The sequence below is a fragment of the Semicossyphus pulcher genome, unplaced genomic scaffold (genome assembly GCF_022749685.1).
Source record: "Semicossyphus pulcher isolate SPU_LCO1_2020_fin unplaced genomic scaffold, fSemPul1.0.p SCAF_11, whole genome shotgun sequence".
Taxonomy (NCBI): Eukaryota; Metazoa; Chordata; class Actinopteri; order Labriformes; family Labridae; genus Semicossyphus; species Semicossyphus pulcher.
This window is the reverse complement of record NW_027211615.1, coordinates 5,997,924-6,022,866: the sequence shown is the minus strand read 5'-3', so window position 1 is coordinate 6,022,866 and position 24,943 is coordinate 5,997,924. Positions and strand designations below refer to the sequence as shown.

Here is a 24,943-nt window from a genome sequence, read left to right as displayed (position 1 = left end):
CACATTTACGTGTCAGAGCACTCTGTCATCCTGTTGGTCAACATCAGGGAACACGTCGTAGGAGATGTCAACTAGGCAGGAAAATACAAAACATTCTGACATGCCAGACTCTTGGTCGGGGTGTCGTGGAGCGTCCCGGATGCAGCATCGCCGTTCTTCAGTTATGTTACACTACACGTCCTCTTATACTATTAAATCTACTGGTCACTTAGTATAGTATACGACGAAATCGTGTAAAAATCAGCCTGAATTTATGTAGGTTGATCCCGGCATTACCTGCTCTCAGAGAGACTCTCCTCCTCCCTCTGAATTCATTCATTCATCTGTACCGACTCTATATACCGACGTTGTTTATAGTCGGTTTCAAGGCGCCCTCTAAAGTCTGTTTTAAGGTCTGCTTCTTCCTCATTGCGGTATGAAACTCCGGTCAGTAACTGATCTCTAACAAGGGGGCGTGTCAGCCCGTAAAAGACTTCCGTAGAGGCTGCTCTTGTGTATCCTCGCTTATCGCTCCTCCTGACTTTGTATTTTAAAGAGATTACTCTGCCTGTTATTTAGGGAGTAGAACTGCACCTGTGTACCTGTCTGCTGATGAAAGGATGAGGGGGATTAATACACGAGTGTCAATCCCACTCAGCAGCAGCATATGTATGATCCATTGTCATTGTACCAAACCAATCCCATTAGCAGCAGAACACAGTTTCAGCCCGAGCAGCAGAGAGAGCGTTGCGGCTTTGAAATCAATACAGATTAATGATGCACTTATATTGACTGATCACTGCAGTTTGTTCAGATGTCTACAAAACAGTGTCACTGCTTGTTTGGTTTGGTTCCATTCAGTCTGATGAGATGTCCCTTGAATATCTGTCGTCAGAGAGCAGACTGAGGGGTGACGTTAAAGCCCATCTGCTGTGAGATTTACAAGGAGCACAGCTGGTCCTCAGCACTGTGAAATCATAGATTATTCTTTCTTCATTTTCACTGATGAATCAGAGTAACGATCCTGTGCTTTTTTATCCTCATTTTACAATATATTGACCAATCAAGTGCAGGAGCACACAAATCAGAGTCTTCAGTTTCCTTTTTGCTTTGAGGAGCTCAAGACTCATTTGTCTGTAAAGCAGATAGTCCTCCATCTGACGTAGAAGACTACATGTCAGGGCAGACTAGTTGACGTGTCAACTTTACTGCTGTGTGATAAGGCTTTATGTTTGACATCGACGGATGGATGGATAAATAGGTAGATTAATAGATGGATGGTTGGATGAATGGATAGATAGGTAGATGGATGGATGGATGGATGGATGGATGGAGCATGGATAGATAGGTAGATTAATGGATGGATGGATGGAGCTTGGATAGATAGGTAGATGGATGGATGGATGGATGGAGCATGGATAGATAGGTAGATTAATGGATGGATGGATGGATGGATGGAGCATGGATAGATAGGTAGATGGATGGATGGATGGATGGAGCTTGGATAGATAGGTAGATGGATGGATGGATGGATGGAGCATGGATAGATAGGTAGATGGATGGATGGATGGATGGATGGAGCATGGATAGATAGGTAGATTAATGGATGGATGGATGGATGGATGGAGAATGGATAGATAAGTGGATGGATGGGTGGATGGATAGATTGTTGGATGGATGGATGAATAGTGAGATGGAGAATGGATATATACAGTATATATAACATATGTCCCATTAGCAGGTATTTCCTTTCATTTAAAGGTATTAGACAGATCCTGTGGCATTACCAGGAAAACAGAGTTAAAATATGTATGATTTTTCTTTAGCAAATGACAGTATTAGTGGGACATTGTCCTTTTTTGCTGTCCATAATCAGTAACTTAGGTCTCCGCAGAAGCAACCATCCTATGCATTGGGGTCCTGCATCACCCTGATGAGGCTCCAACCGCTTGAACAACCTGCTCACTGTACATTATCCAGCTTATTACCTGCCTGTACTGACGGTATCAGTCAGTTCACTCACAATTTTGACTTAAAATGATTTAATTGATTTTAAAAATGATTTTATTTGGGTTGGCAATGGTCAACTCTGAAGCCCCCTTAAAATCATGCTACTAGGCTTTTTGATTCACGTTACTTAACAAGTCCATTGGTAGTGAAGAGAGAGAAAGCAAACAGGACCACATGAAGCACAGCAGCACCTGATTGGGATATTTGTTACCAGATTGAGGTTACTGTCAAAGTCTGTTGACATTTTATTTTCCATTCATCAGTGTTTAAACTCTGTTGTATCCCACATCATGCTGTTCCATTTAGTGTTAGCTTCATGTGCCTTCTTAATTTTGACTGATTTCTCTGTTGTAGTCTACAGCTTTCTATGTCCCACCTTTTCTCCATGAATGGATTGCCGTTAAATGAACTTCTCTGCAGATTGATATGTTCAGAGTTAGTTCTCTAGGTTCTGTTATGAAGGAAAACAATGTCCTCTGGTCCACCGTGAGCGCCACTTTGTCGTTTCCATTATATTGTATTTTCTTTAGTTTGTTGTCTCTTCTACAAACCGCTGACACAAACTCTGATCCGACACCGTACGCTGCAGGCGTAGTAACACGTATGTGATGCGGTCCTCACTAAGTAGTGCCAAAAAAAGAGGCGTTCTTAATGAAAGTGAAACGCGGCGAATTATTGAAATATAGCGTACAGTCGATACCACTATTGATCTTTAGGTGGGACGTCCTTATAAGTGGATAAATTACGTGTGGAATTGACCCCATCTGCAGTAGGTATATAGCCGAGCTTCTGTGCCGGCACTCCAGTCGGCTGTGCTGACCACCATCCACTGCATGTAGTAAACTTACTACTGATAAGTATTTCATACACCCCCATTTCAAACAAACCAAACTATCCCTTTAAGTTCAATTTCATCCACCTGTTTAATTTGGCTAAAGAAAGCTGCTTTAGTGGTAAAGCTGACGATTTGGCCTTACATGATGCCTTGTGTTTATTGTCTAGGTTCGGAGAAATTCTTGAGCAAGTGAATTTAACTTGCTCTCTGCTGTCTGTGTTGTCTCTCATTTTTATTTCCATCATTTCCTCTGTTTCTCATCACAGGAACCCACAGCAAATCAGCAGCTATTCAACTGCCTCGAGAAAAGCTGGGTGGAGGAGACCACCATGCAGAGGGGCTCCTCCTCAGCTGGCCTGGCACTCACACCCCACAAAGTCGTGATCGTGTATTAACCCCACTGCTCCCAGGTCACGAGCAACAGCAACCCAACCCCATGCCAGGCCCCGGCAAGAAGGAGATGATAGAGGCTTTGGAGGATGCGGATGTTGTCAGGGTTGGGATGGGTATTAGCAAGGTCGACGGACAGGGGAGCAGAGGCGTAGGAGGTGGGGTCTCCGGCAACTACAGGCCTACTCGCAGGGGATCCCCAAGGCCAAGCCCCCAAAATAACTTTGACATCAACGAGCATCTCCCCTGGATGATTGTGCTGCTGCTTCTCCTGGTGCTTGTAGTGATCGTGGTCTGCAGCGTGAAGCGTAGCTCCCGCAGGCTTAAGAAGGGTCCTGTGCAGGACCCGAGCAGCATTATGGAGAAAGCAATTCAGAAAAAACCTTTTGCACCGGTGATGCAGGTCAAAGAGAAGTGGATCTACCACTCCAACGGACAGGGTAAGCCAGCTTTATTTTTGTTTTCTTCTTTTATGAACAAGAGTGGTTCTACTGAAAGTGACCCAAGGAGGCCACCCCCTCCTAAACAACATTCCACAAGAGCTTGTTTTGTTTGGCATTTTGGTGATAATATTGAAGAGCCTCAGGATCACCTGTAAGTGTTCAGTTGGGCTGACATGTAGTGACTGTAAAGCCCACTTCATACTCATCACACCAGTCAGTGGGCTGTCCTGTCTGTGTTTAAGTATTGCATTTTTAGTTCAAAAGCACCTTGACAGTACTTAAAGCTCCTGTGAGGAACTTTTGGGTTGTGTTGATTTTGGAGCCCCCTGTGGACAAAGTGGTACCTCTTATCTCTTTGCTGATCTTGTCCTGTACTTGTGTAAGAAGTGTTTTTTAACAAAAAATCTCCTCCTGCTTTCTTTTAACATTCAAACATATCACTCGCTGTGAATCTTTGCCATGGAAAATATAGAAAAGAGGTTGATTTGGCAGCTAATCGCCTCGTCTGACACCCCCCGGCAGTGGTTACAGGCCTTAAAAATAACTATTAAGATATAATCTTGTCTCCTATGGTCTTGTTTGTTTTTGTAGCTCATATGAAGGCATCAGTATTAATTTCACTATGTATCATAACCAGCTAAAATCTCCTCACAGGAACTTTAATGAGGGAGCTTCTTCTCTACATAAATTCCCCAGTGAAACAACAAAAAGACCCAAGACAAGTGATGCTCCCTTTGTCCTTAGGTTTTGAAATATTAGTCTTGATTTTCATTGTAAGAGATTCATGGGGTTTTTTTTACCCAGAATCACAATTTTTGCTTTATATTTTTTGAAATGCCACCTACACCAGACCCATTTCAATCACTGAACACACACACAGTACGTGTGTGTGTTCAGCGATTCAAATGGGTCTGGTGTCTGGTGTGCAAAAATTTAAAAAAAGCTAAATATAACAGACATTAATAAATCCAACCCCTGGACACAAGCTGTGTGAGCTGAAAGCGACTAACAGACTGTTCCAATTTTGTCTAAAATTGTATGTTTGGCTGACGTCCAGGGTCAGCCCGATACACGGGTCTGTATGTGACTGACTGATTGAGTGAGTAACAGTACTTTCACAGCCGTAGAGAGAGAGAGTTGCGACATCGCAATGGTGGATCATGGAGCATATTGGACCTCCACTGACGTGACTCTCTGTCTATACGGCTCTGGATACTTTGTTCAGGGAGTAGGCGGGGCTGCTCCTCCGCTGCTCGTCCACTGTCCTCACCTACGTCCGCAGCACACACCTGCTTTCAAACACGTTGTCATCGACCTCATAAGGACAGCCCTTGTAACACATTGACCTGATGCGGTCAGCCACACACTAGGTCTCGACCGAGTCTTGTTTAGAAAAAATGTGTTTTATTGACTTTAATTAGCAATTAAACTGCACTTAAAACAAAACAAACATTAAAAACTCTCAAATGACTAAAGGAGGTCATGGACTTTCAGTTCTGCTCCTGAGATGTGTAGAACCATCTGTTGAAGTGAGTGTACCACTGTGGGTACCTAATGTAATTAATTCTTCCCCACTGTGCGTGGTGAAAAGGGCAGTGGTTACACAAGTAAGGACATGACCCTGGTGTGGTATCATCCTGCTGTCACTATCCAGTCTAAACACACACACACACACACACACACACACACACACACGCCTTACTTAGTTCTCCTATTTCACGTCAGGGTCTCCTTCCTATCTCTACTTCTGTTTGGGTTTTTTTCACCTCCTTGTTTGTTGTGTACATCACCCAGCTTATCTGGAGCTCTCTCTATTCTTGTGTGAAGTGCTCGACATCTCATACATGTCACTTCTCTCTCTAACTAACCCTTAATACGTAGCTCTTGTTTAATGTCACTGTGGCTATCGACGTGTACATTTTGCCCCGCAGTGACGCTCTTGATTTCACAATGAAACAGAGGAAACCTTGTGTGTGTGTGTGTGTGTGTGTGTGTGTGTGTGTGTGTGTGTGTGTGTGCGCGTGTGTGCGTGTGCGCGTATGTGTTTTCACACTGTAACAAAGCCAAGCCAACTGCCACCCTCTCTTTGCTCCCTTAGTGTCTGACCACATAGAACTGGAATAATCTGGTTTCAGCTGCATCAGGGCTTTGTTTGGTTGGCAAGGCACATTAGTGGGTCAATCGGGTCTCTTGCAGGAAGACGAGAACATACACAGACAGAAGTAAATTAGGTTGAGTTGTATGTGGGTGCGTGTGATTGCTGGTGTGGGGTGTGTTGATGGGATCGGTTTTCGGGGTGGTGGGGGTGTGATGGAGGGGGCTTGTTGCTAGCCCTTGTTAGCCCACATATTATTTTTTTTGAAGATGGAGAGCGACAAGTATACCTAAGCATCTTATTTCAATCATCACAGATAAGTAACATACATAGTGCAGTTACTGTATGTTGAACACAAAGGCCTGATCAAAGACGGCAGCTCGGCAGGCCCAACTCAACTGCTTTCTTTTTATGACCTGCAACGATACCGTTTTTTGTTCACTCTCACTGCTATCAACTCTTCAGCAGTTTTTTCAGCACACACCTGATTGATAATTCTTAATTTAATTCTTATTAAAAAAAAAGAATCAGAATTATTACAGGGCACCGCCCTGGGATCAGAGACTAATAACCAAAAGGGGAAATAAGAAATCTGCCGTTAACTTATTCTCAATAGTTAAACACTATTTTACATTTATAAGAGATAAAAAATTATTAAAAAACATCTGCTCTTTAAAGTATAATATCTTTTAATTTTATTTTATCGATTTGCCCTGTACAACATCAGGAAGATCAGACCCTACCTGTCAGAGCATGTAACACACCTGCTGCTACAGGCTCTCGTGATATCACACATTGATTACTGCTGCTCCCTACTAGCAGGCCTTCCTGCAGCACATTCAAACCTCTGCAGATGATCCAGAACGCAGCAGCACGACTGGTCTTCAATCAACCCAAAACGGCACATGTCAGTAAGAGCCAACAAACAGCTTCAAGTGCGATCGGACACTGGTGCTGACGGGCAGTGTGTTAATCATCAACATCAACAAGATCAATATCGTCATCATCATCATCATCATCATCATGAATATCCTAATCATCATCAACAACATCCTTAATGCCATCATCATCAATGGCATCGATATCAATAAGGTCAGAGGTGATCATGAAAGAGCGGGGTCTTTAGCTTTAAACATGTAACAACAGTAGCCAAAGTGGAAATCTGTGTGTTACAGTACGTCAGTTGTCGGCGGGGTCTGTGGCTCGAACACTGGTGGATCTGTGGACGCGTTGTCCTCGGATTTGGTCTGATCAGAACAGCCAAATTCAAAAAGTGAAACTACAGCAGTGCGTAGAAGTTATCCTTGTTGTTGACAAAGATTGGCTGATCATCAGTGGAACGAGGAAAAAACAAAGTCATTTAGCAAATGATGGAGGGGCGTAGAAGTTATCCTTCTCATTGACAAAAGCCAGGCGAGAATGGGGCATGGAAGAGGAACCTGACAGAGGAAATGTTTCTTTCGTTCTCTTCTGCAGACTAAATGAGACACTGTTGTACAGCCATCTCTTCCAGTTGGTTCGGGGACTAAAAAAAATAGGAAAATAAACAATCTGTGCTTGGCCAGCGAGTTGGGGACTGTGCCCAGGCAAATAAAACAAAGGCTTTTCCTTTGTTTCAGGCTTTGGGTTGTCCATGTTGGCCGCTCTTTGTTTCAGCCACATGGTGAGGTCCTAACATCACAATCACAAATACTTTATTAATTCGGGCGTTACAGTTGCTCTGATACAGAGAAAGCATGGAGAGTGAAATGCAAAAATAAAGTTAAATAAAAAATAAGAGCGACGTACAGTAAGAGTTCAGTTTAAAATAGGTGTCTGTGTGTCTGATACTCAGAGGGAGGAGCTGTAGAGTCTGATGGCCACAGGAAGGAAGGACTTCCTGTGGCCTTCTGTGGTGCATCTTGGGGGAATGACTCTTTCCCTGAACGTGCTCCTGTGCCTAGCCAGCACATCATGGAGCGGATGGGAGACGCTGTCACATAATTTGGACAGCATCCTCCTGTCTGACACCACCGTCAGAGAGTCCAGCTCCACCCCCACAGCGTCACCGGCCTTGTGGATCAGTTAGTTCAGCCTGTTGGTGTCAGCTGCCCTCAGCCTGCTGGCTCTGCAGTGGAGCTTTGGTTATGCTTATGGCTCAGGTCTTACATTTAAATCGAAACAATATGCTGTCTTTTGTCTGTAACTTCATGAAGTTGTTTTTCACGTTACAGTTTCTAAATGCTTTCAACACAATAAACTGCTGCTGTGCTGATTACGTGCTGCTACTGATGCGGCACTTGTGTGCACAACCACAACGCATTTGAACATGCACTGTCATCCCTTTCAATGGCAACTGTGCATTCTTATTTTCATCCTCTGAAATAACTTTGAAAGCATTTGCATTATTTATTAGCCGAAACCCACAGCTCAAACCCACAGACAAGTGCACGATCCTGATACTGACATGATTTGGTTCTTGTCTGGATGGAACCCATTTCTGTGTAAGGATCAGTGTTGACGCCTTTAAACTTTAAAGACGGGTTTTTAAAGCTTTTACATTTGAGTGTCTCTGTGTGCGCATTGTGTGCATGTGTGTTCTCCTGATTAGATGAGTACTCCTACCCTATGTGTACTTATTTATTTGTAGATGCCTGTATGCCCGTTCAACCCAAATAGCCATTTGACATTGCTTTTTACTCTCTGGAACATACAACAAAACAGCTTCTTAATCCTTCCAAGGTGTGCGGCTGGCTCCCCTTGAGGTTGTAATGCCGCTTTACTGGAGCAGTTAAAATACTCGAGCATTAAAGGAAAAAAGAAAGGAAATGTCAAAGCACAGATCACACACATAAAGCACTTGGCGTTTGCTCAAAGCCGTCCAGGAAGTAGTGAAAGCTGCTTCTCCTTCAAAGCCGTGCTAAATGGAGGCTCTCAGGGCCACGGGCCAGGTTTTTATTGCAAGGATCTGAAAAGCTCATTTGTTTACCTGAAAGAAGGGTGCAGCAGACAGATGGAGGAAAGGGAACCACAGAAACGTTGTCAAAGGTTAGCTTACAGTTACTTTAGGTTGACCTTGCTGTTGTGTTGACCTTGGCCCAATTTTTGTCCTTCGACACAGACGACTATGTTATAGAATAGAATAGAGTAGAATAAAATAAACCTTTATTGATCCCACAACGGGAACATTTTCAGTGTTACACTACAGCAAACAGGAAATCAGACTAAAAGAAAGTTATTTTGTTGGTTATAGTGTTAATTATGTATATGTTTTGTGATTTCACATATACCCCTTTCCCACCTAAATTTAGCGTGTTGACGCAGGTTTTTCAGACCCGGGAAGACCTGCTTATAGATGGGGATTGTCTTTGTTCCCATTGCCAGTGAAGTATACTCCTTTCGGTCTCTTTTCAGCTGCCTCACCGTCTGACGTGACAAACATACACAACAAATTTGGAACGATGTTCAAGCGCTCCAAAGAAAACCAAAAAGTACCAAATTGTTGGAGAGAGGTTAAGGTGGCAATAAATGCAGCTAGGAGGAGGCTTTGACCGCAAGCTATTTGCACCATGTTCCATTTGTGGGGCCATTTGGAAAGATTGGAACAAATACTGAAGCCTTATTGGACCATCCTGGACACATTTACAGAATGGTAAGTTATTTCAGATTAAAAGCAGCATTGCCGTTTTGTTGCATCTAGCATAATAACAATACCTTCGACTATTCGTCCTTTTTGAACAATGATAACTATTACTCTTTGTCACGGTTGCTAACGTTAGCATTTCTAGTTTGCTATCATCCGTGTTGTCCGAGTCTGACCTGTGATCCGACCCTTCACCTCCTGAGCAAAAGCAGCTGGAGCACTCGCTCGGCCAGGTCATTGGAGCCACCTTGTGGCCAAAGCTGCACCTTGCTTTGCTCTTTCTCTTTCGTCATGACCAGCACTTTCTAATCTCGGCCGGGTCTTCCCGGATCCACTCGGGTATTACACATAAACACTGGTGGACAATATTGTGGAGTGGACTGGAAGCACTCATCTGCTTCTGAGCATGGCTAAGACCAGGGAGATGGTGATCGGCTTCAGAAGGAAGAGGAAGGCCTCACCACCGCTGTTTATTCTGGGAGAGGATGTTAACATAGTGTAGGACTACAAGTTCCTGGGCGTCCACATCAACAACAGACTGAACTCAAAAACCCTTTTCACACTGCCAGGTCAAGGCGGAATTATCACACCTTTGTTACGTTTTGTCTTCTATGTAAAACGCACAGAGGCGGATTGGTGGGGCGAAGTCGTTCCGCCTCTGAGCGGGCATCGGAGGTAGTAACAGAGGCCGAGCGGCGTCTTTGTAAACTGCAGAGCCGGCAGGGCAGAACAGCGCCGTGTGAAGCACATGCTGTTTGTTTACACCTCGCGCACATTTTGCTTCCGCAACGCCGGAACCCTATTTAAAACACACACTGGGGCGGCTTTACGCCGGCGTTGCTTGGTCCAATGTAGAACGACAAAGTTGGTATGAGGACGGAGCTTCGTTACGGCGCTGAGGCGGACCTGCAGTGTAAAAAGGACTAAAGACAAACACAGTGGCTGTATAGAAGAGGGGGATGAGCTGACTATTTCCTGAGGCAGCTTAGAGCCTTCAACGTGTGCAGCAAGACGTTGGAGATCTTCTGTCTATCTGTTGTGGTCAGTGCACTGTAGTTCGCTGTGGTCTGCTGGGGGCGCAGCATCGGAGGCGGTGATGGTTAAGATTTCTAGAGAAGAGTCAAATATGCAACCATGTGTCACTCTTTAACACAAAATCACTTTTCATCCACCGAAAAAAGGCAACAAAATAACCTTTCAAATGAAATAAAACCTTTTTAAAGTTCTGAAATGTTCCCGAGACGTCTCAGTGAAAACAATAAAAACACTGGCAGCCTTCAAGATAGAAAATTATTCCAAAACCTTATGATACACTTTAGAAAATGTTCAGCCAGAATAAAGAGTTTCTGCAGCTTGATGTGGTCACCAGCCAAAATATTTACAACATATAATTACAAAGTATGATGTAGATTGTGAGGAAAACATGAAGCTGCCCACCATCCTCCCTTGTAAAAACATCCACACCGTTTATAATGCCAAGTTCCACATCCAAGCCCAGCGGGTAGCCACATGGTTGAATATACTGCTCTGTGCTGTACCAGGGTGGGCGGAGGTATCAAGTACTGGGTTCAGCCTGGGTTTAATTGTAAAGAATGGATTGTAGCTGGGTGTGTGGGTGGGGTGGGGTGGGGTGGGGGGTTGCATGGTTGGAGGTATAGAGTGCATTTTGTGCTCCCACAAATCTAAACATATATTGTTGTTGTGTGTTCATAAATTTGAGCAAACATAAGAGGTGATGTGATGAACTGAATGTTATTTAAAGATGCTGACGTACAGCTGTGACAGCCCCCTGCTTGGGCTCTGTTTAACATCGAGTAACACACAAGTTAGATTATTTTTCCTGGGGCATTTGTAGAATGGACATTTCATATGAAGTTTAGTTGCTACATAGTTGCCCTTAAAACAGAGAACTTAACCACTAAGTAAAATAATTGGTGGGGTCTTTGAGGGTAAGATGGAACTAGAAGAAATGAATGATTTGCGCAGCATTAACAATAATGTTCACATTCCTCATCACCATGTGCGTGGTTGAGAGTGAAGACGAATATCAACCTGTCAGTCCACAGTGCATTTCTACCCTTACCTGTCCTCATGGTAATGACCAAATTAATGTGATTTTGGATGTAAGCGCCTGAAATGTGTTTGTTTTGCCAAGTCGCTAGGTCTCAGTGTACCTTAAACAAAAGCCATTTTCCCACTGGGCAAAAAAGTCACTACACACCCGGCTCTTTAGCTTAGTGGGAAAGGCATTCAGACCCGGGTCAAATGACTCTGCAGTAGACACGGGTAATTATCACCTCGGCTCTGATCGGCATTGATGGGAACACAAAACCCAGGTTGACACGCTAATCTCCGCCCCCTTTCCGTCGTGATGCTATGCTCCATCGCAAACTTCACCCGTCTCCGTCCAAGCAGCGCTCAAACATCGTTCCAATTTTGTTGCGTATGTTGGTGACGTCAGACGGTGACGCAGCAGAAAAGAGGCTGAAAGCAGGATACTCCACTGGCACTGGGAACAGAGACAACATGAAAGGGAAAAGGGTAATAGAGTGAGTAGCTCAGGCGTCGACGAAGGAGCTTGGTGAACAATCAGTGCTTGTTTTGCATCACAACAAGCCACTTGAAGTGGTTCTTGCATCTCCTTTGGATGCCTCCCTTTAGAGGTTTTTACTGCACATCAAACTGCAAAGAGACAGCGAGGCAACAAGAACTCTCAAGAGTCTCATCTGGTCTTGCCTCTGAAAACTCCAGGAAGAAATGCAAGACATAGCTTCGAAGAAGTAGGCCTTAGCTTTCTGGCTTAATCTATTTTCACTTGTCCAATCGAAGCAGTAGAAATTGGATGGATGGGTAGATGTCATCTTTTGGAAAAGAGAGCTCTGACGGAGCAGCTGGGGGTGAACTGTCGTCTACATCAGCTCTTGGGAGAGTGAGGAGCTGTGTCGTGAGAGTGCTGAGCAGAAAAATGATGTTTTGTGCTTGATCTGTTCAGTTGTCCTTGCTTGTAATCAGGTCATTGCAACAAAGATATACCATTAATACAGTCCTTTTTAAATGAAAATATAAATAAATAAACTATCAAGACTCCTCTGGGTCCATGTGTATTGAGAGGCTAAGAGAGACAGAGCTGTTCTGGTTGGCTTGGTCCTTCACTGGTGCTCTGAACTAAAAACTATAACCCACCATGTTCTATAAATTCACCTACATAACTATTAATCCCTGCGGCTTCTTGTTAAAGGGATAGTTCGGATTTTTGGACACCAAGTTGTGTGAAATACTTGCTAGTAGTGTAGTGGATGCAAAGCTATTAGGACTTCTGTCCGGTAACGAATGTAGAATAAGTAGGCCGGCCGGTAGAGAAACCGGCCTGCCGCAGGCGTAGTGATACTGGATTTGTCAAGAGAGAAAATAGTGCCAAAAGAACGGCGCAGTATATGAAATCCTAGGACGATGATTTTGTGCTGAAAATGGATCAGCATCGCCTGCGTGTTGTTTTTGTATCTCACAGGAACTACATTTTTCTCAAACATGGTTTCTGTCATTATAGAAACAAGCTGCTGCGTTCATACACAGCAGGTGTTGGTGTGTGGGGAAAAATAATTCAAGAGAAACAAGGTGAATAGGTCAATATCAACCCTTGCTGCTAGAGGTGAACTGTCATGGCTTTAGTTATTTGGAAATATATTTGATTAAGGAGGGACAGCTTGGTACAAACACTGGCACTTTGCACCAGTGTGGATAAATACTAGATACTAACCGTGAGTAGCTTGACATTTCAGTTTTTTTAACAGTGTGGAGAGCTCACAATTCAGGGACACGTGCACACACATAATACATACAAATAAACACACACACACACACAGTACTACTATGTCACAGTGCAAACACATAAACATATCAGCTGGCTGACATACTGAACCGACACGTGACTTATATAGGTCATTTAAACTTGGTCAGCTACAGCGGCAATGAGGCATGCAGAGCAGGGGGATTATTGTTGCTGTGTGTTATGCCGAGCGAAGTGGATGAGAGTTAACATGCTCTTTGCCCAGAAGGCTGGCACGCAAGGTCCTCTGAGTCCCTTCAGGTTTTACTGAAGTTTATACATCTTGAGTTGGACTAGGAGATTATTTGTGTATGTGTTTGTTTTAGAGTTGACCTTTAAAGCCATTTTGGAAGAGGATTCTTTAAAAATGATGTTAAATAAAGAGTTTTCTTTAAGGATGAGGGCTTTGGTTTTGGATCATTTTCTTTTTTAGGGGTTAAAATAATCATTAGGTGTTCGTGGCACATCATAGTGTCTGTATAGCATGTGTGCAGGCTTCATATGCCATTTTAAAGTTGCCTACGCCCTTGTGTGTGCTTGCATTACTGTGTGTTTTCATTTGTGTACACATGTGCACCCGTGTGTGTATATAGCCACGACTTCCTACCACTGGCTTACATCCACTTGATCTCTCTGGTCTAGTCCATCTGAATTCTGTATTCCGGTACTTAGCATGTTTGCTACACCACACATTAATCATGGATTAGCCTAATGCTTATCAAACGTGATGGAATTAATTCTGCGTTAATACCCTGGACGTGTAACGGCCATGTAGTGTCGGCTGCTTCAGTGGTTTTGTGAATTTACAAAATCAGAAAAATGTTTATTTTTTAAAACAATTTAATAGCTTTATTTTGTATTATTTTTATTTCAATTTTGTAGAAATGTTGCTTTGAAATGTGACTCTGTCTCACCAAGACACATTTAAAAAAATCAATAAAGTCACTAAAGTCTTACCTTCTCTTATAATCTTCACCAAATCTCACTCTAGTCAGAGAGGCTCCAGCTGCAGCTTGCCGTCTCATCCTGTGATCTGTCACAAAGACAAGATCAATTTCAAACTTGATGTGTCGGCTGCACTCACAAAGAGAATCAGTTCCTAGTCTTACCAGAGCAGCTGTCGCTCAACAGCTGTCTGTCTTTAAGGTACTGTACATACCTACTCTGTTACCCTGCTTATTTCACACATTGAAAGGCCCAACATGTGTCAGTGTGCAGGCTAGAATAAGAGGCTGCCATAGTTGATCCAGGACAGCTAAGACTTGTGGCACGACATGCTGCGTCACGCTGTAGGCCTACAGATATGTGAAAAATCTGAGATGTGCGATAACATTGTTCAATATTGAGATAACAATATAACAGTGCCAGTGGGGGGGGGGCTGCAAGGCTCAATAAAAACAATGCATACAGTCTTGCACTGTTCGCAAAGCATGACAAATTTTGTGAAAGGACTGCCAGGTAAACGTAAGGCACCTCTTATAAAGTAGCTGTCAGAGCTGCTTCATGTAAAGAGCTGCACACTACAGCTGAGGAAGTAATACGACCCTCAGTGGTTTCACCAGTGATTGATGAAGCAACAGGCAGCAAACTTAAGGCTGTCCCTCTGTCAATACTATTGTGAGGTACATTTATGACATGTCAAAAGATATGGAGGTCGTTAGCATAGGAAAATATTTTCATCCACCAAAGGGGGGCCCTGCAGAACAAGTTTGGGAACCACTGACTTAACCTGTAGTGTCTGTTCACAAAACTATTTGAACCTGCTTCTCTTAGCGTCTTTTTTCCCCTCGCACCTACACTTCAGCTGAGACTGCACTCAGTGATGCGTCCCGCCCTTGTTGACATTTGTGAGCTGTGCATACAAAGTCGCTAAAATAACACAACTCGCGTTTGTATTTTTTAACCATGACCTGGTTTTCACAAGCAACAGGTTAGCCGCATGTCAAGAAGGCTCGTTATTAAAGACACTGCGTGTGGAAACACTCAAAGCCAATATGTTTCTGAATGACATCTGTACTACGCAGCTGCACCTAAAAGGTATTAACAAGGTCCATACTGTAGCGAGCTAATGCTGAATGTGTGTGAGTGGGTGTGTCCGGCAGCTCAGTGACGTCCCCTCCCCTGGCCAGAGAAAAATAGAGAGCGACACAGTCACAAGGCACATATGCAACAGAGAGCCCATCTTTTCAGAGTCCCCTGAAGAGCACTTTAGTGTGGTGGAGGACCGTGGTGCTCCCGAGCATTAGTGGGGCGGTCCAATGGATTTGAGTTGTGGTTTGTACATTGAGAGGGTCATGGTAATGGATTTGGAGCTTAAAATGCCTACAGAATAACTGATGCTGTAACAGTTCAACTACTTTAAGTTGTCACCCTTATCACAAACAAATTATTAACAAGCAATTTAAAAGTAAAGTAAGCAATTGTACTTGTGCTCTTAGTAATTTCCCTCTCTTTATCTCCTCAGGGGTTGATATCCTGAAGCTGGTGGCGGCCCAGGTGGGCACACAGTGGATAGATATCTATCAGTTGCTGGCCAACGCCACGGAGAGAGAGGTGGCCGCCTTCTCCAACGGTTACTCATCAGATCATGAGCGAGCGTACGCCGCCCTGCAGCACTGGACCATCAGGGACAGCGATGCCAACCTGGCCAAGCTTATAAATGCCCTGCACCGACAGCGACGCATTGACGTAGTGGAGAAGATCCGCTGTGTCTTGGAGGAAAACCCTCAGGTAGGTTGGATGGACATGTGGGCAAGATATTCAACTAAAGTCTTACCCTGTTTCATGACATCATTTCCAGCTCAACTTCAGCTCTGTCAACTTAATAGCCACAAGCTCCAGCACTGTTCTTTGTATCTCTCTGCTAATGAATCCTATCTTTTTGTACAGCCGTGTTCTCCTGGATCCAGACCCCATAGTTTGGCTTTATTAATTATATCAACGATTCCAAGATTCCAATTATATAGCAGAGTCCCTTTTAGTTTCCCAAACTCCATGTTTTTCTGTTTAAATGTTTGTGTTTTGTGAGGAGCACAATATCTCTGTAAGGTACATTTACAACAGCTAAAAATGTGACATTAATTTGCGAGTTATTGTGAGTTAACTATGGACAACCATGCGATTAATCGCGATTAAATATTTTAATCGATTGACAGCCCTTGTTGCAACACAATCGGTACAGTTACAGGAGGGACATCTCTGTCTCTCTTTCTTTCTCTCTGCAGAGTGTTTGTCATTAAAATGATGGCACAAAAACAGTGAAAAACATTTCCCCCTGTACTCGGCTTTGGTGCTGTGAATTTTAAATGATATAATATGATATGATAGTATTATATTGCATGATTTTATTTTTGACTTTTTAAATGCATACGTATTTTGGGGCGGCAGTGGCTCAGTTAAAGTGTGGGTTGTCTCCAAATTGTAAGGTTGGCTGTTCGATCCCCAGCTCCTGCAGTCTACATGCCCAACATAGACTGTATAAATTATAGACGTAGTCTCAGTGACGTCACCCACTGGTTTCTGAAGAAGCGTTTTGAAACTCAAATTGTGCCGCCGCTGGCAGCCGCCGTATTGGAAATGCCAGAGCCGGCTGATCCAGAGACGGGCAAAGACGCCGAGCGCGACCGAGCTGAAGCCTATGGCTGGGCTCTATGGGCGGGCCGCATGAATCAGCCAGCTATGGCTAAGAAGCTAGGCTATATGCTCCTCAGCGCAGCTAGCGTTTATTAGCCGTAGACTGTATAAAAAATGAATGAGCTACTTTGCTAACTTTGCCAGGAGGAGATTCTGTCGGTGACTGACTGCAGGTCTTTAGTTATCAGAGTAAAGAAGTAGCAAGAAGTAGAGAGAATGGTGCCCCGACACGTAACATGAAACGTAAAATAACCGATCTTCTCATATGGTCCGCTGTAATCTCTCCGGGGAAAAGCCAACAACTCCTGACTCCTGTTTACTGGCCGACGATTAAATAGCTGTTTGATAAACACTGAACAGGCTAACAAGCAGCTAAAGCGAGCACAGTATATAAGTGAACTCATGTCCAACCTCATTAGTAAAGCACCATATGATTTTTTTTCAGCAATTAGTGCTAAAGTTTGTTCATCATTCTTGGCCACTCACACACTTTAACATTAGATGATATTGGAAAAGTATTTTTTTCAGCTGCAGCAGGGGTAGGGAGGTCGGGTAGGGTGGGGAGTCTGGGGTAACAATGTATTTCTGTAATGGTTAATGTCTGTTAAGTGATGAGCCGCAGAACGCCTAAACCTCACTTACAGGCCCCCTAATAAGCAGCCTGGCTAGTGTCATACTGTTATCTCCACATACTCGAACAGAAGTCTAAACACAGGGGGCACCGTATACACATCTTTAATCCCCATTAACTCTGCTCCTTACCCTTTAATATCCCAGTCATGCATATTAAATGAGTGGCCTTGACTGCACCCTCCAAGGTCAGCACTGTACAGTTACAGCCTTGTTGTGGTTTTTAAAGACACACCAGTGTGCATGTGTGTCTCAGCTCTTAAGTTGCCTGTTGTCATGTTGTCTGTCATCACAGTTAAATAAGCCGATTTTCTCAGACAAAAGCTTTTTGTGCCTCTTACTGGATTGATAGTGGATAAGATAACAAAAATGTTTGGTGAACGGAAGAACTGGGACTACTGAGTCTATTAAACGGACCACAGTAGCACTTGTGTTGTCCTTGTAGTAAAATATAACCTATAGCCAGTAGATGTTGTGTAATAATAACAAGATAGACAAGAGAGAAAGGTACATGACCTTGTTGCATAAGGATGGAATTTATTCTTAGTTAACCCCCAGCTGAAAACATATGTATATGAGTATTTAGTAGTGTTGAATAATTCAGGTCCAAATCTCGACATTTGAGTGCAAAGTATTTGAAAGCTACAGATTGTTAGAAATATGCACGGTGCCTGCCCTCTACAGGTTGAAACCTGGCTTTTGTCACCAAACCCCATCAAAGCTACGTCACCTGATTCAGCAAACTATGGGGAGTCAGGTGCATTGATTATAACTGTAACTTTAGTGATTGAGTAGTTAGATTGTACTGTTAGCATAGGTTATTTTAGTCTTAGTTTTAGAGTTGAGTTTATAGTATTTATAAGTTAGTTAGCGAGTTTAGGCAGTAGTTAGGTTGTTGGATATATGCTATGTTCGAAATGCCCTACTATACTAGCAGTACGTACTAATGTGGCCTAAATGTAGTATGCAGTATGCAAACAAAAGCAAAATGTGCAGTACCAAAAATGCCCGGATGTCGTACTGATTCGGAGAAAATCTCCAGAATGCATCGGACCAGTCTGCCTCGCCTACTGTATCCCACAATGCAAAGCGCTGGAACGTCACAGCGGCAGTTGAAATGACGGACAGCAGCAGCATTCCAGCAGAAGGGGGCGCTGTAGCTAAAGAAGCGGCAGTTATATATATATATATATATATATATATGTATAAAGCATGTAGTATTTAGTATTTAGTATGTAGTATGGCATTCGAACACAGCCTTCGATTTTTCCAATTTTAGCTAGCTAGTAACTGTAGGTTAGTTGTAGCTCATAGTTTCACAGTGTTTTTCTAAGAAACTTAGCTAGTTTTCGATTTCGCATTAGGGCGTTTTCACATTAGGTACGATTGCTTCGTACTGTACCCGAGTACGTAAAATGATGCGTCAAATGTAAAGAAATGTATCCCCTCAAGTATTCGATACCTCTGGACTCTCAGCTGCATGTAGACTCCAAGCACCGCTGGGTGACGATACACAGAATGAGATTAAATAACCAGTCTGTGAAAATAATAGTTATGTTAGTGCTCAACATATCAGGGTGAACACACATTCCACACTTCTTATGCATTTATGTGTGTGTGTACAGACCATTATAGACACAGTGATGAAATCAACATTTTTCTTTGTCCTGAGTGCGCTCTGTGTCACCCCTCCCTGTTTCACCTCTCTCCTCCTCCTAGATATGTTTCTCACACACTATCCCAATCCAAAGGGGACAGAGATGTGCCTCCATTCCTGTTGTTCACAGTCCTTCATTGAAATATTTGGTCAATAATCATACACATGCTATTCTAAATGCAAATATAAAACCAAGCCACCATAAACTCCGTTCATCGGAGTGTGTCCCAAAATGACATCCTGTCTGTGGAATGCTGAAATAAGCGGGGGACAGTGGTCTGATTCCATTAGCGTCAACTTTGACCAAGAGCAGAGCTAGCGGTATAGACCAGGTCGGCCTAGACCAGGCACATCCTGATAACACGCTAGAAAGGGGCGAGGGAGGTAGTGGAGGGGAGGAGGGGCGCTGAGGGATGGCAGAGGTGTGGCCAAAGGGAAAGGTTTGGTAGATGCTGTGGCTTTATTGTGCCACCTGAAAGCCGCATATTCATGCATTAAGGGTAAAACTGTATTACATCAGCAATCTCCCACTTTATATCCATAATGCTAATTAAGAAGAGAACAGATAAAATTAACCTTCAAACATGATATGAGATGAAAAATGATCCCAATTACAACGGTGCTGCCATCACATTGCAGTGTTACTGCCAGTGAAAGACCGAGCAGTAGTGACCTTTTTCACCACCGGTACATATAACCTGTAACCACACCTACACACATTAACATAACTCGAGAGAGGGAAGGGGGGGGGGGAGGCATGCCCCCCAGATGAAGAAAGATGAAGAGAAGGGAAGATACATTTAAACAAAACGGGAGGGAGATAAAGATAAAAGAGGAGGGCTGAAAATGACAGGAAGTATGAAAAGGTGTTTGCAGAGACATAAAAAGTTTTGGGATAGAGTTGTGTGTGCTCTCTTGACAGTAAACACCAGACTGTTACTGGATGTTTGGGCACATTATTTTTCCTCTTATTTCTGCTCCTTATCTCCTCAACTTAATCTCTGTGTTCCAACCTACAGTTTGACATCAACCAGCTGCTGACCTCAGTGAATGTAAGCCAAAGCCTCAGTCCAATCCACAAGCCTACCGACTCCCCCAGCATTGGCAGTGGCACCCACAGTAACAGCAGCAGTTGCGGTAGCATGGGCAGGGTCAGCGGTGTTGCCTTGGAGCAGTCGCCAGTGGACCGCAGCAAAGGCTTCTTTCCAGATGAATCGGAGCCCTTGCTTCGCTGTGACTCCACCTCCAGCAAAGACTCCGCCCTCAGCAGGAATGGCTCGTTCATTACCAAAGGTGAGCCTGCTGGCTGGAAAGTTTCTAATTTCATTTTTTTCCAGCCCTTTTCTCTAGTCTTTAGTTTTCATGTAGTGTTAGCATGATTTGACAGTGCCCAGCAAAGCATCAGTGAGGATTAGCAGAGCATTTATTAATTGTGCTAACTTAAATTATAGGCTTGCTCTGAGTAATGTGATCGGGGGCCTGTTGCCAAAAATGAGTTGATTGACTAGTTGTAGCCACGCTTTGTTGGAGCTCCGGCTGATCCTACTACTTCATTATTTTAACAACCTAGTTAAAGTATTACGAAGTACTAACTCCGGGTAATGTCTCTGGGGCACTTTTGGGGCAGTTCTACTGACAAAATGCTACATACCGCTGAAAAGTCTCAATCATGCCAAGATGGCGGTGAAACATGTGATACACCATTATATTGGACCATGCATTAGACTCAGCCATCGTTAGCCATTCCACAGTCATTTGGTCCTTTGGTTATATGAAAATAAAGCAATGTCACATGAGAGGGAGTGATGTTGTACTGCATGTCATCACGGTCGTAGCAGGCCTCGTGACGCAGATTATCACGGCCGTGATGATGTTCAGTACAACATCACGGCCTCGAGTGTGATATTGCTTTTATACAACAGTTTTACAAGCGGCAAATACTAGTAAAAAGTATTAGTCAACAACAGATTACTTTTTGTTCCACCAACTCAACTAGCTCCACAACTTAACTGAAACTGGACTTTTGTTGCCAAGCAACCCAAACATCCTCCTGCTCTCTGTGTCTCCAGGTCACCACAGATCAGCTGTGTTTATCAGGTACATTTTTAAAAAAAAATTTTTTAAAGATTATTTTTTTGGCCTTTTGGCTTTATTTTTATAGGACAGCTGAAGATAGACAGGAAATGTTGGGAGTAGAGAGTGGGGGATGACATGCACAAATGATCGGCAGACCGGGAGTCGAGCCTGCGATCAGTGCGACGAGGACTAATTGCCTCTGTACATGGGGCGCCTGCTCTACCGACTGAGCTAAACAGCGCCCCTTTATCATGTACATTTATCTGTTTGTTTTAATTTATCACCAACCAGTGAGATAAGAGTCTGCTGTGTGATTCAGAGGTACCAGCTTGATCAATGTAGACATACATGGTCTGCTGCAATGCACCTGGCTGAGGTGGATGTTGTTCTCTATATCGCCACTCATGGAAAGCCTCTTATCCAATCAGATTACTTTGTCGGGACTAACTGTTGTAAAATATTGATTTAGCAGCTTCAAGATAATAACATATCTGCCATCTCTGCTCCCATTCAGAGAAGAAAGACACTGTGCTTCGTCAAGTACGCCTGGATCCGTGTGACCTGCAGCCAATCTTCGACGACATGCTGCATATCCTGAACCCTGAAGAGTTGCACATAATTGAGGAAATCCCAGCCGCTGAGGACAAGTTGGACCAGCTGTTTGAGATAGCAGGAATCAAGAGTCAGGAGGCCAGCCAGACACTGCTGGACTCCGTCTACAGCCACTTCCCTGATCTGTTATAGTGGATACAGAGAAAGTAATTGCACGGGAATAAGAAAGGATGTGTCAGCGAAGGGGAACAGTCAGACGTGGTGGTTCAAATGAGCAGATGGAGTCTCGTCATATCACTTTGTGACATGATTTTAGCTAGGTGTTTTAGAATAGGTCCCTCAAATGACTGAATTAACTGGTTATATTCTTTACCCTCCAACCATCCTCCAATATCATTTATACCATGATACAGGGTCAAAGCTCAAAGCATTCTGATTTTTACAAGAGGAGTCCTTTTTTTCACATGTCGAGCCTGTGTGTGTGTGTGTGTGTGTGTGTGTGTGTTTTATATATATATATAAACATAACATGCACTTTCTTAACTAGCCAATGCCTTCACTTTTTAAAGGATAATCTAATCCCCCCTGGTTTTCATTGACCTGCAAGTCCTCTGCCTGAGCTTATTATATGTCCGTTTATTCAGCCAATGACTCCTCTGCTTTTCCCTTTCTCCTCCTCCATTCTCCTGTACCTGGAGCAGACCACATGTGGCCAGACCATCATTTTAACTTGTAATTACTTTACCAGACCAGCAGGGGGCACTATTAGAATAGAGGGGTTGGTGCTGCTGCTCTAGAACAAAAGCCATGTATTGAAAAATATTAGATTAAACTTCAAAATAATTCAGAATTAAAATACTTGAGTTAAATTGACTTTTTGTAATGTAACCAGACAAGAAACTCAATATGAAGGCCGAGGTGTTGATCACCTCGGCCTTCTTCTCTGGAACCAAAGCCATATATCTAAGACGTTTTAAATATGTCGCTTTGGAATCTCTGCCGCTGTGGGACTCTGGACAGTAACAATAAATACTCCTTCCAGTACGCACTTTTATCCGCTAGCTAGCACCATCCCCCCACAGCAAATGTAGTTCTGATGAAGTGTTGATACATTGTGGCGCTTCATGTTGGTCTAGTGGATGTCTGAGTGTTTCAGTGCTATAGTACATAACAAAATACAAGCAAAATGCTTTATGTAGATGATATTGAAATGTAATAATGATGCACTAATTCTAGTCTGTGTTGAAGAAGCAGGCGTGTACTTCCTGTGCCCTTCATTTCCTCTTTCTTTTATCCTAACATGCCTCGCAACTAACTTTTGTTTTCTACTTTTAGTTTGATTTGTTGTCGTAGCATCTTTTTGTTAGTTCTGACCCTTTTTGCATCGCGTGTATAAATGGGCGTTCACATTCACAACATGACCTGGCTGAGATGTAAGATATGCATATACCATACTCTACTTGAAGACTTGCCACTTGTATTACTTTATTTAAACAAGGAAGAAATAATATACTCTTTTAGTTCTTTCCGAGTTTAATGCTTTTAAAGTAATAATAAAACCACCACTAAAATGTCATCCACGTTTGGGGGTATTTTACAGGTGCTGTGAGAGCCCTAATGGCGGGCCTGTTTTCACCTAGACAGTTACTTTCAAAGCTCCTGTGGTGCTAGATGAGAACACTCACTGATTGGCCGGATACGGGGGGGCTGTACCTTGATATTATGACTGTTTATATAATTCCAGACTGAGTGAAGCAAGTGAAGGTGCTGCTGCTGCTGTGGACTGAAGGATGTTGACAAAGATGATGATAGTGATATGTATGCTTGCTCTCCACATTGCTTGGGAAACTCAAACTGCAGGTTACTTTTTAATGTCTTGAGAAGGATAAAGGGGAGAGGGGAGATATGAAATTCACTCGTGGCTTGAGGTGATATCATTAAAGTACAACATTTCTAAAGAAATATGAAATGTAAAATGTGTAACCACTATGTTTACTACTATGTAACCTCTTTAAATTAACCAATAAAGGCTCAAAACATTTGTCATACTCTGCATGTACTCGTCACTTATTAATTATTTATTTTCTGTGCGCGACTCTACTTCAATCTAAACAAGAACTGTAGCTGAAAACCAGCCATCTGTCAATATGTTCAGTCAGACAATTCAGGTTTGAAGTATTGCAGCAGCAGAACATAGCTTGTGTTTGGCATTTAGGCTGCGACCACGTCACTCCTCGCAGATTCATTTTACATGCAGAGTGATGAGATGATAGCTTAGACTATTTGTCAGATGCCTGATCAGAAAAATACTGGACGTCAAGGATTGCTATGACACAGAATAATTTGTCACTGTACGTCAAAGTGATCTTATTTAAGACGAGCTGTGTGAGCTAATCAAACAACAGAACGTACTGGGCTACTTGAAAACATAAATCAACAATTACTGAGAAGGTAGGCTACTTCAGAGGTCCACTTCTTACCATCAAATGTCATTAATCGGTCCAATTAATCAGCCGACCAATTAACCGGTCTATCACTACAGCATATTGCAGAGGATAAGCAAAGATATAAGACTGCTCTAAACCCAGCAAACCACCTGATATGCAACCAAAGAATTATGCCGCAAGCTGTTACAGATATTAATCAAGCTTCGATGACTGCAGGAACTTGCGCAGCCAAGATCTCCTTCTGAGGGCAGGCCACAGCTCAGGCATAGATTGTGCAGCTTTCAGGGGAACCAGGATCTCGTCATCTGTTTACAAGCATCAATGATGAACAGGATAGCTGACCAATGGGTCAGGGAGCGGTGACATTTCATCATGGAAGAAAAGGACAGAAAGAGCTGTTAGTATGAGTAATGATAATTTATGTGCCTTGTCAAGTGCTGTCAAATTTGTGTTTCAGAAATATTCAAATATTTTGGCACGGCTTTTAACAGCAGACAGGCCCATGTTGAGTACATCAATTGTTTTCTTGCATGTCTTGCAGTATGCCCGGTGTACATCACCTGTCCTATCCAGTCCCTGAACTCAGGATTGTCCTTCCATTCCTCCTTAAACTTACACCTCCTTGACATTCTGCCCCGCCTCACTCACTTCTGTAATTATACATAAATAATCTGAATTAAGTATTATGATATCATATATTTTGTAGTACATTTTCTGTTGCCATGGCACAGTTTCACATAGAAATAAG

At 43.1% G+C, this 24,943-nt stretch overlaps 1 protein-coding gene across 1 annotated transcript in view; it reads left to right on the top strand.

The window, feature by feature from the left end:
- tnfrsf21 (tumor necrosis factor receptor superfamily, member 21) overlaps positions 1–23,776 on the top strand; it is a 35,249-nt gene extending 11,473 nt beyond the window's left edge. The window contains exons 3-6 of the mRNA XM_069656188.1: positions 3,091–3,654; positions 15,665–15,930; positions 20,140–20,413; positions 21,711–23,776. Coding sequence (XP_069512289.1) covers positions 3,091–3,654; positions 15,665–15,930; positions 20,140–20,413; positions 21,711–21,940 — 1,334 coding nt within the window. The 3' untranslated portion in view covers positions 21,941–23,776. The remainder of the gene's footprint in view (positions 1–3,090; positions 3,655–15,664; positions 15,931–20,139; positions 20,414–21,710) is intronic.
- The last annotated feature ends 1,167 nt before the right edge of the window (positions 23,777–24,943 follow it).